Genomic DNA, 15,802 nt, shown 5'->3' on the forward strand with positions numbered 1-15,802 from the left:
GAAAAATGTGTCCCTGATTCTTATGTCTCAAATGAGATTGAAGAGTGGAGACACACAATAAGAAATTCAGAAGTTAAAAGCAAAACAGGGACTTCCCTGCTGGTTCAGTGGTTAAGAATCAACCTTGCAATGCAGGGTATGCAGGCTTGATCCCTGGTCTGGGAACTAAGATCAAATATTCTCATATACTGCTCTTGTGTGACCAGGTGGATTGTTAATGAGCAGTAATATTTTTGAAAGGATTTTTTTTTTCTGAGTAGTTTACAACAGTGAGTTTAAAATTTTCAGTAACTCACATTGTAAATGTATGTGCTATCATCCACGCTTTGTTGTTCCATGTATAGATCACAGGCAGGGTAGCTCTAGTACAAGTTAGGATTTTGGGAATGTAAATGAGCACTGGTTCCAACTTAAAGTCACCAGCTGCATTAGCCCCCTAACTAGAGAGTCAGCCTGTCCCTTGAAGCTTTGAAACCAGGCATTGACTTCTCCTCTCTAGTTATGAAAGTCCTGGATGGAATCTTCTTCCAATGGATGATTGCTTAGCCTACCTTGAAAATCTGTTGTTCAGTGTAGCCACCTTCATTTGTGGTCTTAGCTAGCTCTTCCAGATAACTCACTGTAGCTTCTGCACCGAGCGCTTGCTGCTTCCCCTTACATTTTCATGTCATAAAGATGGCTTCTCTCCTAAAGCTCATTAACCCATGTCAGCTAATTTCACAGTTTTTTTTCCTGCAACTTCCTCAGCTCTCTTGGCCTTCATAGAATTGAAGAGAGTTAAGACCTTGCTTGGATCAGGCTTCGGCTTAAGGGAATGTTGTGGCTGGTTTGATTTTCTCTCCAGACTCCGACTGTCTCCGTATCAGCCAGAAAGCTGTTTTGCTTTCTTATCATTTGTGTGTTCACTGGAGTAGCACTTCTAATTTCCTTCAAGAACTTTTCCTTTGTGTTCACAGCTTCGCTAACTGTTTGAGGCAAGAACCCTAGCTTTCAGCCAGTCTCAGCTTGTGACATGCCTTCCTCACTAACCTTAATTGTTTTTAACATTTGACATCAAGTGAGAGATATGTCTCTTTCTTTCACTTGAACACTTAGAGGCCTTTGTAGGATTACTAATTGGATTAATTTCACTATTTGTGTCTTGGGGAATAGGAAGGCATGAGGAGAGGGAGAGAGATGGGAGAATGGGCAGTTGGTGGAGGAGTCAGAAACACACATTTATTAAGTTCAATGTTTTATACAGGCACAGTTCACAGCACCCCAAAACAATGACCATACTGACATCAAAGACCACTGATCACAGATCACCATAACAAATGTAACAACAATGAAGAAGTTTGAAATATTGTGAGAATTACCAAAATGTGACACAGAGACACACACGAAGTGAGCAAATGCTATTGGAAAAAATGGCGCCAATAGACTTGCCCTATGCAAGCTTGCCATAAACTTTTGATCTGTAAAAAACGCAGTATCTGCAAAGTGCAACAAAGTGAAGCATAGGAAAACGAGGTGTGCTCATATAATGAAGAGTTTATATTTGTACGAACATGGGAAAATATGTAGAAGGATACACTGAAAACTGTTAGCATGAAGACCATTTTTCTGGTTCACCAAAAAAAAAAAAAAAAAAGTCAACACTATCAACCTAGTAAGAAGGGATTTGAGTCCTCCCTCCCCACACCAAGTGAGCCTTCTTCCAGGGAGCTTGGGGTCTTTACTGTCTCAACTGTAAGTCTTCTACTGCCCACTCTTTGCCTTAGGTGCTGGGGAAACAACAGGAATAAGAATATCTGGTGGATCATCCGAGGACCCATGATGCTTTGCATAACGGTGAGGACCACCCCACCCACCCTTTTCCCTCTCTGAGCTCAGCAGCTGTGGAGGACCCCACCCCCTTCCCTGCCTCCCATCAAATTCTCTGGCTCAGAAAGAACCTGGGCCAGATCCCTCGAGATGAAGATGCTGAGCCGTGGTTTGGATCTGTTGAACGAGAAGAAACAAATAAGAAACTCCTCTTGGGTGTTGTGTCATGGCAGAAGTAAGTGTGCCATATAATCTCCTTTCCCACAAGAAACTTCTTGTTTTGGTTCAGGACCTAAATCCAGGCTCACCCTCTAAGCCTCCTTCTCTCTGGGTTTTCAGACTATGTAAAGAAACCTGTAGTCAGCTCGGTGACCCCCTATCAACTGTCTTCGATGTGGACAAACCTTGGGGCTGCAGGGTCTTGAGTCATGGACAAGTCGAGGGACAGCAAAGCTATGGGCCTGGATTTCAACACCATTAGCAGGAGAGAGGGGAGACTAAGGAAGCTTTTTTTAGAGGGGGAAAAAAAAAATATATATATATATAGTCAATCACTATTAACGCAAAGCTGTGCTGAGGGTTAGAGTCAGTTGGTGATGCTACTCTGAGACCTTGCAGAGGAAGGGCCTTTATTCCTTTAAAAAATATATATTTAGTTATTATTTTTGGCTGCACTTCTTTGCTGAGCGTGGGCTTTCTAGTTGCAGTGAGTGGGGCTACTCTGTGTTGCGGTGTGCGGGCTTCTCATTGCTGTGGCTCTTCTTGGCTCAGGATCTAGGTGCCTGGGCTTCAGTGGTTGCAGCACATGGGTTGTTTTCCTTTGCTGTCCCATCTTCTCCTTCTCATGATGAGAGCAAGTCAGATCATAGGTATTGATTGAATCCTTCCTTGTTGTAAAAATGAGCAAGTGAGCAGATAAGAAAGAGAAATCCCCCTTCAGCCTCCCTTCACCTTCGGTGTGCCCTTCCTTCAGCAGGGCTCTTAGGAATGGAGTGTTTTAACCTAAAGGAGTAGTTCTAATGTAGGCATTTTAGTCTATGCAGCAGGAGTGGAGGGGGTTGAGGGGACTGATGGGGTGGTGGGGAGGCAGATGAGTTTTGGGTTACATGACATCAAACTCTGAGCCCCCACCTTGCTACAACCACCCCTGCCAACTTGTAGACCCAGATCTGAGCACGGCAGCTGAGTGTTGCCAGAGAAACGTCACCAAGAACAGTACATCTGACCGTATGCATTCTGTGAGAGGCTTTATTTTCCTGGGCTCCAAAAATCACTGCAGATGGTGACTGCAGCCCTGAAATTAAAAGATGCTTGCTCCTTGAAAGAAAAGCTATGGCCAACCCAGACAGCATATTAAAAAGCAGTGACATCACTTTACTGACAAAGGTCCATCTAGTCAAAGCTATGGTTTTTCCAGTAGTCATGTATGGATATGAGAGTTGGGCCATAAAGAAGGCTGAGCACTGAAGAACTGATGCTTTTGAACTGTGGAGTTGGAGAAGACTCTTGAGAGTCCCCTGGACAGCAAGGAGATCAAACCAGTCAATCCCAAAGGAAATCAGTCCTGAATATTCTTTGGAAGGATTGATGCTGAAGCTGAAACTCCAAAACTTTGGCCACCTGATGCGAAGAACTGACTCATTGGAAAAGACTCTGATGCTGGGAAAGATTGAAGGCAGGAGGAGAAGGGGACAACAGAGGATGAGATGGTTGGATCGTATCACTGACTCGATGGACATGAGTTTGAGTAAGCTCTGGGAGTTGGTAATGGACAGGAAAGCCTGGTGTGCTGCAGTCCATGGGGTTGCAAAGAGTCAGACACGACTAAGCAACTGAACTGAACTGAATTGAATGCATTCTGTATTGTCTAGGGCTGGAAAAAGAGCCTTATATGTTTGGGATCCTAAGTGTCCCACGTCTGGTCACAGAATCCAACAGGAGTTGGCTTGGTTCTTCAAAAATGTCCTCCTTCAGGACCCTGGTGGCAGAGTGGAGAAGAATCCGCCCACGAATGCAGGGCACGCAGGTTCAATCCCTGATCTGGGAAGAGTCCACATGCCACAGAGCAGTGAAGCCCGTGTGCCATAACTATGGAAGCCTGCACTCTAGAGCCTGGGAGCTGCAGCTACTGAGCCCACGTGCCCTGGGGCCTGTGCCCCGAGAGAGGGAAGCCACCGCGACGACGAGAAGCCTGCGCACCACGACACAAAGTAGCCCCCGCTCACTGTGACTTGGGAAAGCCGGTACACAGTAATGGAGACGCAGTGCAGCCAAAAGAAAAAGAAACTTGTTAAAAAAAAAAAAAAAGCCCTCCTTCAGCCCCTTTCCAGATGGTGTACAGATGAGAAACCGCCCCATCCCACTGTGACTGCTGAGCCCTGAGTTCTGGGGCACCTGGATGGATGGAGGTTCTGTGGTCCACTAGGCTGGTGTTTCACTCCATGTCAGTGGTTGATGCCCATTTTCTCTTGTCTGGTCTCTGGAAGACGCAAAGAACAATGAATCAACACATTCATCACAACCTTCATTTCCTACGAGACAGTCCTGGTTGAAATTAATTCCCTGAAATATGTGCCTTTCCCTGTTAGGCTTACTTTGTAAGAAAAATGCTCAAGTTCAACAAGCCACTAAGCCAAGGACACAGCCTTTTCTCTTTGTGATGAAAAACAGATATCCCATTAAAGGGGATAAATTACTTGGTTACACTTAGTTTGCCTTTAAGTGTTCTGTTACTAAATATTCCTTGGCTGGGAATTTCCCTTCTCCCTGTTGGCTTGCAGATTGGATACATAGCCTCTTGCCTGAAACCCTGCCCTCTTAGCTTTGAGTATCGATTTTCCCCAGGCCAATAAGACAAGTAATAACAGGTACATGTTGGATTCTTCAGCTTGTGTTTCAATCTGTGGTTTGAGACAAGGACATCAGTATTGTGTTGGCTCAATGTCTATAGAGACTTTATTCCGTTAACTATAACCTGACCACCATCTCTATGGGCTCTTTCTCCATTGCATAGAGGCATTTTAAAGTCTTTTCTATTTTACTTATTTTTATTTAAAAAAATTTTTGGCAATGCCTTGTGTCATGTGGGGGTCTTAGTTCCCTGACCAGGGATCGAACCTGTGTCCCATGCATTGCAAGGTGGATTCTTAACCACTGGACCACCAGGACAGTCCCTCAATAATTTTAATTAAAAATAGTCATGTAAATGTCTGTCTGCCTTTCTCAGATGGCTATTGTGGTGGGTGTCCCAGAACCAGAAGGATAAGTGACTCTTTAGAATCCTCTCCAGGCTCTCAGTTGAGATGGCCTTTGGGAGAGAGGTGATTACCCTGACTGTTAACTACCTGACTGGCTGACTGCCAACCAGCCCCATTCCATTTCCATGGACAAGGATCTGATGGCAGGGTCCAGGGTGACCTTGATAGTCATAGCCACATAGAGTCCATCACTTATTTATATCTGCTTTTTTTTTCAAGGTCAATTTCTTCATCTTCCTGAAAATTCTCAAGCTTCTCATTTCTAAGCTCAAAGCTCATCAAATGTGCTTCAGAGATTATAAATACAGGTGAGTGGCCCGAGGTCAGTACCAAACAGTCAAAGTTTATTTTGACCCCTTCTGGCTATTCTGGCTAATGTCCCAGGAAGGGGGAAAATGGCATTCATATGTTTCTCTCCTGAGATGAGGGTGTCTGCAAGAGCCCCTCGGAAAAAAGTGTCAGGGTGTCATGTAAGGCTTTTGCTAAAGATTGAGGACCTTCTGGTCCCATGAAAATGAAGTCAGTGGTGAGTAATCAAGGGCACACACATTCCCAGGGGGAAACTGTGAAAAATGCCCCCAAGAGTGGGTGGTTTACAGGGATAGGAAAGAATCACATGAAGGGGAGTTGGACAGTTGCCTTATTTGAGGTAACAGAATAAAAGACGTAGTGTAACTCAGAAGCCCCTGGAGAAGGAAATGGCAACCCACCCCAGTATCTGTGCCTGAAGAATCCCATAGACAGAGAAGCCTGGTGGGCTATAGTCCATGGGGTCACAGAAGACTCAGTCATGACATGGCAGCTGAACAACAACAACTCAGAAGAGAGTATTTGGGTATTTTTAAGACCTTGAGTCAGAGAAGGCAATGGCACCCCACTCCAGTACTCTTGCCTGGAAAATCCCATGGACGGAGGAGCTTGGTGGGCTGCAGTCCATGGGGTCGCTAGGAGTCGGACACGACTGAGCAACTTCACTTTCACTTTTCACTTTCATGCATTGGAGAAGGAAACGGCAACCCACTCCAGTGTTCTTGCCTGGAGAATCCCGGGGACGGGGGAGCCTTGTGGGCTGCCGTCTATGGGGTCGCACAGAGTCGGACACTACTGAAGCGACTTAGCAGCAGCAGCATCAAGACCTCGAGTAATGTGACCACAAACTTTTGGAGCCCAAAGAAGTACATTTTTAACACAGTCATGTTTTCTCTGGGACTTGCTTTTGCTGCATCCCTTGTTCTGCTTCCATGGTGACCGCGGTCCCGTCTCACAGTGTCAGATCATGGGTGATTACTTACTTCTGTGTTGCTGTCAATCAAATGCTGAATGAAAGCGAGACAAAGGTCCCCCTCCCCTCCTCTTTTCCCAGTTATTCTACTTTCTATAGCATGTGTGTGCTTCTCGGGGATGCAGTGTTTTAACCCAAAGTTTTGCTCAAAACTTAAGAGATGTCAGTCCACGTGGCAGAGCAGGGGCAGAGATATGCGTGAGAGTGGCTATATAGCTGGACTTCTCCCTCTAAGGCCAGAAGCCACCCTGAGCCAGGTGTGTGGGGAAGGTAGTTTTTCATTTTTCCGACAGACATTCAATGAGGGTCTATGATGTGCCATCCCTGTTCTTCAAGTGAAAGGAAAATAGGATGGGGACCCCATCTGTGAGGAGCACACGTTCCAACTCGCCACGGATCGGGATGTGGGTGTAGAATGAATCAGGAGGGCCGATGCTGACCTTCATCCTGGACTGACCTTGGGCAAGTCGCTTAGCCTCCCCAGGTCTGCTTTCTGGTGTGTCATCTGGGAGAGTCACCCCAGACCCATCCTCAACTTGTGACGAGGGTTAAAGGAAAGAAAGAAAGTGAAGTCGCTCAGTCGTGTCCGACTCTTTGCAACCCCATGGACTGCAGCCCACCAGGCTCCTCCGTCCATGGGATTCTCCAGGCAAGAATACTGGAGTGGGATGAGGGTTAAAGGAGGTCCTAATTAAATGCAATGAATAGTATTTGCCTGGGGTTTCCAGACCCCAAGTCCTATCAGCCTAACCCCCTACCCTCGGGAGTTCCAGAAGCATAAACACATACAGTTCAGGACCAGGCAAATATATACAGTTGTTGGCTCAGATATTATGCAAACCCCCATTGCCCGGGGGTACTTGAGCTGGCTCGGACCACACAGAGCTATGTGTCTTTCTGGGCGTCTCTGGCCAAGCCTCCAAGTGGCTGACAGCCTCTCTGGCCCTTTTCCCAAGGCTAAGCCTCTCACCCGTCTCTGAGGGTGGAGATCCAAGGCCAAGAGCAGGGCTTCTCCCCTCTACCCTGGCTGGGTCCATTCACCGGGGAATCCTTTCACTAACCAGCCACCAGGGAAACCCAGTCACCATGAAAACCCATCAGAAGACAGCACTCCCAAGAGGCAGAAACAGGGGCAGACAAGTGTCAAGGCACCACCTTTCACACAGACAGAGTGTCTAAACCCTGCCAAAGCCCACCACGGACCACTGGGCCGTCCCTGAGCTGCAGACCCTCAGTGGCCCCTATGATAGCTTTCCATCCTGGCTGTGTTAAGCATCACCAGATAGCCGGCCCCAAAGCCCTGACTCATGAGCCCCTCCGCTGGATATTAGATTCAGTATCGAGGGATGGAGCCCCATCACATGGACTTCTTTTGGTTGGGGGTTGTTTTGCTGGGTCTTTGTTGTGGTGTGCAGGCTTTTGCTAGTTGGGGGCTTCTTGGGCGGGGGGCTTCTCTTGTTGTGAGCACAGGTTCTAGATTGCAACCACTGGACCACCAGTGTTCCCTGCCCATGGACTTCTTGCAGGAGAGTTCCTAGAAGATTCTGATACACAGTCAGAATACATAGACCATGGGACCAGATACATGCAATTTTCTGGTTGGACCATGGAAAGTATGTTTCTAAGCAGCCTGACATCCTCTTTTCCAGGCTCTTCTCTAGAGTTATCCAAAACAATGGCTCTCAAACTTCTCTTATCTTTAAAAAAAATTACTTATTTTTATCTATTTTCGTTGGGTCTTAGTTGTGGCACACGAATCTTTGTTACATCATATGGGATCTTCCATTGCAGCACGAGGACTCTCTAGTTGTGTCTTGTGGGCTCTAGAGCACGCAGGCTCCATAGTTGTGGTGCTTGAGCTTAGTTGCCCTGTGACATGCGGAGTCTTGGTTCCCTAACCAGGGATCGAACCCATAGCCCCTGCGTGGCAAGGCAGATTCTTAACCACTGGACTACAAGGGGAGTCCCCAGGGAAATGTCCCTTAGGCCACCTTATTTTACCACCTGGTCCAGGGAATCGTGCATTTGCCCATCTTTCTGTCTGAGCAGTGCTAACTCCCTCATTTCTAAGTTCTGGGAGGGCTGCTTCCCGTCACCCCAAGGGGTCATGAGCACACTCAGCTCATACTGCCCTCCCCCATGTTGGAAGGTCCTCCTCTTCCATGTCCCCCCTACTGGGGCCCCTGCAAGGATGAGGAGAAGAGGGTGATGAAGCCAATGCATTTTGTCCAAACTCTGGTAGGAACAGTCCGGCCTCCAACTCTCCCAGGTTTTCGAGAACTTTCAGAATGTAGTTCTCACGATTTGGACCCCCTCCAGGAGTATATTTTAGAAAAGTTTAAATTAGACACACTTGAGACTCGCCAAAGAGGCAAGTTGCTAGGACTCCAGAACCTTCTGTAATCCTATCCCTCATTCCCCGGCTTCCATCATTCAAGCAGTAAACTGTAACCAGCCCAGCTGCATGGTCTGGCAAAGGACAACTGAGGCAGACCTGGAGAGAGAGCAGTGTCCCTGGATTGTGGACAGACCCCAGCAGACCCTCAGCCTGGAGGGAGTTCTCTGTTTCTTGTGGTTCCCAGCATGAAGGTGACATGCTCTTCCTAGAAAAATGATCTTAACTTTTGGTGTGATGTGTGGGGCAGGATTCTTAATGAACTTATAAAGGAGAATCATGTCTTTTTTAAAATTTATTTTTATTTTATTTTTTAAAGTACATATCTTTAAAGAATATATTTATCTGTCTTTGGTTGTGATGGGTCTTCGTTGCTGTGCCTGCAGATTCTCTCTAGTTGTGGAGAGCGAGGATTACCCTCTAGTTACGGTGCTTGGGCTTCTCATTGCACTGGCTTCTCTTGTTGTGGAGCACGGGCTCCAGTAGTTGCTCCATCAGGTCAGTTCAGTTCAGTCGCTCAGTCATGTCCGACTCTTTGCGACCCCATGAATCACAGCACGCCAGGCCTCCCTGTCCATCACCAACTCCCGGAGTTCACTCAGACTCACGTCCATCCAGTCAGTGATGCCATCCAGCCATCTCATCCTCTGTCGTCCCCTTCTCCTCCTGCCCCCAATCCCTCCCAGCATCAGAGTCTTTTCCAGTGAGTCAACTCTTCGCATGAGGTGGCCAAAGTACTGGAGTTTCAGCCTTAGCATCATTCCTTCCAAAGAAATCCCCTAGTTCAGGCTCAGTAGTTGTGGAGCCCTTAGTTGCCCTGCCGCACTCGGCATCTTCCTGGACCGGCGATCAAACTGGTGTCCCTTGCACTGCAAGGCAAATTCTTAACCACAGGACCATCAGGGAAGCCCAGAACCATTTCTTAGTGAACTTATAAAGGACTTTCAGAAAAATGTCACAATGGAAGAAAAATTGATCCAAGTCACTGAGATTGTGAGCAACCTGAGGGAGAGATGGCTTCTTTAAAAATAGTGACAACTAAATGTTATTGATCATGCTTCACATATCGGGTATGGTTTAGTCTGAGGGTTGGCTCCATGTTATTTAGTCCTTAAAATGGCAATGTTAGGAATTATTATTATTAATAATATTTTTATTATTATTTTAACATTTCATATGATAGTAGTAGTAGTATAATCCTCATTTTTACAGGGAGAGAGGTTAAATAATTTGCCCAGGGCCACATCGCTAGTAATTGGCAGTGCTGGGATTCAAACCCCGGCCCCAGGTACTGTCTTCGAGTCCCACTGCCTTTGGCCCCAGCTCCTCCTCCTCCTCTCTGTACTTACTCACAAGAGTTGCTGCTGCTGCTAAGTCGCTTCAGTCGTGTCTGACTCTGTGCGACCCCATAGACGGCAGCCCACCAGGCTCCTCTGTCCCTGGGATTCTCCAAGCAAGAATACTGGAGTGGGTTGCCATTTCCTTCTCCAATACATGCATGCATGCTAAGTCACTTCAGTCATGTCCAACTCTGTGTGACTCCATGGACAGCAGCCCATCAGGCTCCTCTGTCCACAGAATTCTCCAGGCAAGAATCCTGGAGTGGGTTGCCATTTCATTCTCTAGTTGAAGAGCTAACCGACTGCAATAAATTAAACCATTAAAATAAACAAATGACTGTAGATGAAAAAGGGCATAAACACAGTTCATAAGAGGAGCTGCTATAGGTACTTATGGATTTTCATCCAAACAGAGATGTAAATAGTCTTTTGTCCAAAGAGAACTCAGAATCATATGAGGAATGGGAAATTCCTTTGGAATACGCACAGAGAGATAGCAGCTAGTAAAATGACCCAAAAAGTCATTAGAAGATGATCATTCCTTAACAATTCTTCCATGCTAAGTGTGGGGACCTTGGATTGGATTTTGGAATGTGAAAAGAACGTTATTGGAAAAGCTGGTGAAAATCTGGGTAAAGTCTGGAGGATAGTTATTGGCCACGTGCCAACACTGGTTTCTTAGTGCTGCCAAAGGTCCCATCATGGGTCTGTACAACTTAAACATTAGGGGAAGTGAAGGGTATGTGGGAATTCTCTGTGCGATCTTTGCTACTTTTCTGTAGATCGAAAAGTATTTCAAGATGAACAGTTTATTTAAAAAACATAATGTCATAGCATGGCCCTGAGAATAAGTCGATGATAAGACATGCATGAAAGTATGTGTTATTAAAATCCAAAATAGGGACTGCCATGGCAGTCCAGTGACTAAGACTCTGAGCTCCTCATGCAGGGAGATATGGGTTTGATCCCTGGTCTGGGAGCTAGATCCCATGTGCCACAACTAAGACTCAATACAGCTAAATAAATCTTTTTTTAAAAATAATCCATCCATACATACATACATATTTTAATATTTTTATACATAAATAAAGATTTTTTAAATAACTCAGAGTGAGGGTCAAAGATTCACACGCTTGCAAGGGCCAAACAGTCTTGGGTTGGAGAAACCGTGTTCCCTCTAAAGGCTGTAGATGACGATTGGCAACAAGGAATTGCGGCCCAGTCTGGTCAGATCTCCCTACTTTTCAAAAGAAGCTGAACACCTGGACCTCTTTGCTTGAAATCTCATTATTTAAGGGCAGCTCCAATAGCAAAGATCACTACCTAGCATAAGCAAAAGCTGTAAGCAGGTCAAATATAACCCATGGATGCCAATTTGCCACCTCTGATTTAAGATACTCCTGGAAATTAGAGAAACAAACAAGCAAAACGTGAAACTCTTGACAGAGTTTCTGCTTGGGAACACCTTAATGTGGCTCAGCTAAGTGAGTGTGCACAGGTGGGTGTGGGAGCTCTACTAGGTGTGAGCTCGGCTCAGGAGGATCACCTAACTGGTGGCTGCATCTCAGATTCTCCACTCCTCGGTCCCGGGGCTCTGTCCTAGGACGCTCAGCCCATGTGCTGGGGGTGGGGGGCGTCCCCCTCCTTGGTGACTCCTGCTCAACTCTTACTGGCTGTAGGTCCTTTTAGGGTACAAAGGTGAGGGTTTTAATTTCATTGATAACATTCAAATACAAGATTCATATAGATGCTTTCTCTTGGATAAAATTAAACCTCCCTGAAGATACTGCACATGGGGGCTGCTGACCCTCTCTGTTCCCACATGTTTTTTTTTTTTTTTTTGACTTCAAGATGCAGCACGTGGAATCTTAGTTCCCTGACCAGGGACTGAACCCCTGCAGCGGAAGTACAGAGTCTTAACCACTGGACTGCCAGGGAAGTCCCTCCACATCTTTAACTCCATGGGGTTTTTATTCAGTGAGGAGAAACGAACCTTCTCCTAGTCTTTAAGACAAGTGACTTGGGCAAAAAAAAAAAAATTCATTACATTTAAGCTCTTTTTTCCCCAGATGTGTATCAGACAGTAGCTTTGTTTATGCCCCAAATGTGAGTCACCTTTACTCACGTAGTTAGTTTGAAATTTAGAAGCTGCTCAACAGTGAAGAGAAGTTGTTTCCAAATGTGGCTGCTTGATATCCCATGGGGAGTCCTTTACACATCCTCATTCCCTGGACCCAACCTCCAGAGATTTTGATTCAGGGGGTTGACACAGGACCCAGGAAGCTGTATTGAGAGCCAACCTATATATATATATATTTTTTTTTCAAAGCTTTGTAGGAATTCTGATAGCCCATTTGGGAACCACCAGTATGCGGTACGGAATGTCTGGGTCGCAGCTGTGCATTTGCACGTGGGTGGTACAAAGCAATGTTTGTCTTTTTTGTGTAGAGTGTATACAACAGCGGTGTCCACACGGTGCTTTTTACGAGAAGGATCAGTGTCTCATTTCCTGCTGCCCTCGCTGTCAGGTTGGGAACAGCATGGGGACAGATGATGAAATCCTGCTTTAGTGTGCAAGGCCTGAGTGTGAGGTCAGAAGCCCTGCTTCCAGGCTGGGAGATACCACTTAGTGGCTGTGTGACCCTGGGCAAGTCATTTTCTTTCCCTTCTCTGGCTCTGTAAGGCACTGACGTTGGAAGTCCTGGATAGAGAAAGAAGTAGAGGCACTTGCTGGCCAGGCAATAGGGAACTTGTGTAATGTCCCAGGGGGACACCCATGTACGTGTAAATATATCCATCAAACAAAATGTTAAGATCTGTAGGTATATCATAATCTGTATGGGGGAATCCATTCATCCATCTAATTCATGTTTTCTGAGCATCTTCCATGAGTCAAGTGTGGGGATGCATCTGTGAACAAGACCATACTGGCTCTTAGGGCATTCAATGTATATGTACCCAAGGAGACAAACAGAAAAACCAACTATTTATCAATACAATTAGAGCTATACTAAAGGGCTTCCCTGGTAGCTCAGCTGGTAAAGAATCCCCCTGCAGTGCAGGAGACCCCAGTTCAATTCCTGGGTTGAGAAATTCCCCCTGGAGAAGGCATAGGCTACCCACTCTAGTATTCTTGGGCTTCCCTAGTGACTCAGATGGTAAAGAATCCGTCTACAATGTCAGAGATCTGGGTTCAATCCCTGGGTTGGGAAGACCCTCTGGAGGAGGGCATGGCAACCCCACTCCAGTATTCTTGCCTGGAGAATGTCTATGGACAGAGGAGCTTGGCGGGCTACAGTCCGTGGGGTCACAAAGAGTCAGACATGACTGAACGACTAAGCACAATCGGTACACAGAAAAGCAGAAAATGTTGCCTGTTCCCAGGGCGGCTTTCATGACACCTGTTCGGTTGTTACTTGCAGACTGGCCAAGTCCACACTGGTCCTCATCCCTTTATTGGGCGTTCATGACATTCTCTTCTCTTTCATCACTGATGATCAAGTTGAAGGATTTCCAAGACATATACGACTCTTCATTCAATTGACTCTGGGCTCCTTCCATGTAAGTAGATGTCTGAACAAGGACTTCTTGCCTTTGTAGAAAGCCTAATGCCTTTGATCCAAACAGACTCAGAATTTCAAGAGCCTGCAGGTAGAAAAAGAGTTCAAGTAATGGCAGGATTGATCAGCGAGGGCCTTTCAAATTAGGAGAGTGTGGAGAGGGACATGTTGCTTTAATCTTGCCAGCATGACTTGGTGACTACAAAAGGGAAAGTGGTTTGTTTCCTGCTCTGTAATAGTTGGTGTGACTCACAATCATTTTCTTTGCGAGTGTCAGCATGGAGTCTTTTATTAAGTGCCTATTTTTGCTGGGTTCTCCACAGAGTTTGTGCAAAATGAACAGTGAGTAGAGACCAGGAGGCTCTTGAACCTTGACAGTTATGTGGGAGCTGAATCTAGAAACAAGAGGCCAGCTGTGGTTGAGGTACCTAGGCATTTTGCTCATCCATTGCTTAAACTGTCATCCATTACTTAGTGGATTAAAATGACAGTCATGTTTATTATTTCTCATGATTCTGGGGGTCAGCAATCCAGGTAGGATATAGTAGGTCTGTTTCATCTTTCTTTCATGGGATTCATGGGCTTAACTTTCTAGATGACTTCCCCACTCATCTAGAGCCTAAGCTTTGCAGACTTGGATGGCTGAGGCTGGCTGAAGTGATTTTCTGTGCTGTGCTCAGCCATGTCTGACCCTTTGCAACCCCATGGACTGTAGCCAACCAGGTTCCTCTGTCCAGGGGATTCTCCAGGCAAGAATACTGGAGTGGACTGCCATTTGCTTCTCCAGTAGATCTTTCTGACCCAGGGATCAAACCCACATTTCTTGCATCTCCTGCATTGGCAGGTGAATTCTTTGCCACCAGAACTGGTTTTGTTTGGGTCAAAATAAATGTCATTGAAGCCTCACATTCTCACTGTGAGGGAGTGATTATTCTATCGTTTTATAGTTGAAACATCTGTGGCTCAGAGGAACTTTTGCATATGCTAACAAGTAGCAGAGATGAGATTTGCATTCAGAGATTAAGCCTGGCTTGTAACCACTGTGCAGGAGGGCTTCTCAGGTGCTCTGTGAAGGTCAGAACCAAGTTTCCTATAGCAGTCTCTTTTTTAGTATTTATTTATGTATCTGGCTGCACCTTGTCTTAGTTGAGGCATGCAGAATCTTCTGGTTGTGCCGTGTGAACTCTAGTTGCTGCATGTGGGACCTAGTCCCCTAACCAGGGATTGAACCTGGATTCCCTGCACTGGGAGCATGGAGTCTTAGCCACTGGACCACCAGGGAAGTCCCTGTATCAGAGTCCTGAAGCCACTAGCAGACACTGTCAGGTACTGAGAGTCTGTGGGCAGAGTGAAGAAAATGCTCCTGACCACTGCACACTCACCAGAGGCCAGGGAGACAGAGCCTGAGGTACGGTAGGGATCACTGGACAATGGCTCTTTTTCCCTTCTGTTAGAGCTGAATTGCATGTAGTTTTGAACAGAGAGCACACACTGATAATTTTTTGCATTTTGAAACCATGTTTATTTCAATCTTTTTTGGGGATTGCAAAGGCTATATAGTTTAGTCATTTGGGTTTCCTATGTTGCTTGGTCTTAATCTTCTTTAAAAAGTAATCCCAAACGAGAAATGACAACAACAAAACAAAAGCCCACAGCTGTTCTGTCAGAAGTATCTGGTGCCCTTTTTTCCTCAGAGAGCTTGATCCCCTCGATCAGCTGATCTCAAGTACCCAAAGCCAGCTGAAGATCAGACACTCATGTGGGGTCTTGTGGGTCAGATTTCTGAGAAAGAATCCTAGCCTATCAAACTCTCTGGTGACTGGAAACATGTTTGGTCACCCGTTATTGTGTAACAAACCAGGCCCCATCATAGCTTGAAGCAGTAACTATGTTATTATCCTGAATGAGTCTGTGAGCTGGGCTGTCAGAGCGATCCTTTTGATACATGTCATCTTTGAATGAGGCTGCAAACATCTGAAGGTTGGATTGGTCTGGAACATCCAAGACAGCTCATTCACACGCTGGACGTTGCCATGGGCTGTCGTCTGGGAGCTCTGCTGAGGATATGGATCAGAGAGCCTCCATCCTCCTCCACGTGGCTTCTTCATGTATCTTGTGCGCCTCGAAGCATGGCAGCTGGACTCCCAGAACATCCCCAGAGC

General features: G+C 46.1%; 1 protein-coding gene across 2 annotated transcripts in view; it reads left to right on the forward strand.

Moving 5' to 3' along the window:
- GLP2R (glucagon like peptide 2 receptor) overlaps window positions 1–15,802 on the forward strand; it is a 42,087-nt gene that overhangs the window by 19,320 nt on the left and 6,965 nt on the right. For both annotated transcript variants that reach the window (XM_070773090.1, XM_019982522.2), the window contains exons 9-11: window positions 1,764–1,833; window positions 5,283–5,371; window positions 13,503–13,641. In XM_070773090.1, the coding sequence (XP_070629191.1) occupies window positions 1,764–1,833; window positions 5,283–5,371; window positions 13,503–13,641 (298 nt within the window). The remainder of the gene's footprint in view (window positions 1–1,763; window positions 1,834–5,282; window positions 5,372–13,502; window positions 13,642–15,802) is intronic.

This window comes from Bos indicus, chromosome 19 (assembly GCF_029378745.1).
Source record: "Bos indicus isolate NIAB-ARS_2022 breed Sahiwal x Tharparkar chromosome 19, NIAB-ARS_B.indTharparkar_mat_pri_1.0, whole genome shotgun sequence".
In the NCBI taxonomy this organism is placed as follows: domain Eukaryota; kingdom Metazoa; phylum Chordata; class Mammalia; order Artiodactyla; family Bovidae; genus Bos; species Bos indicus.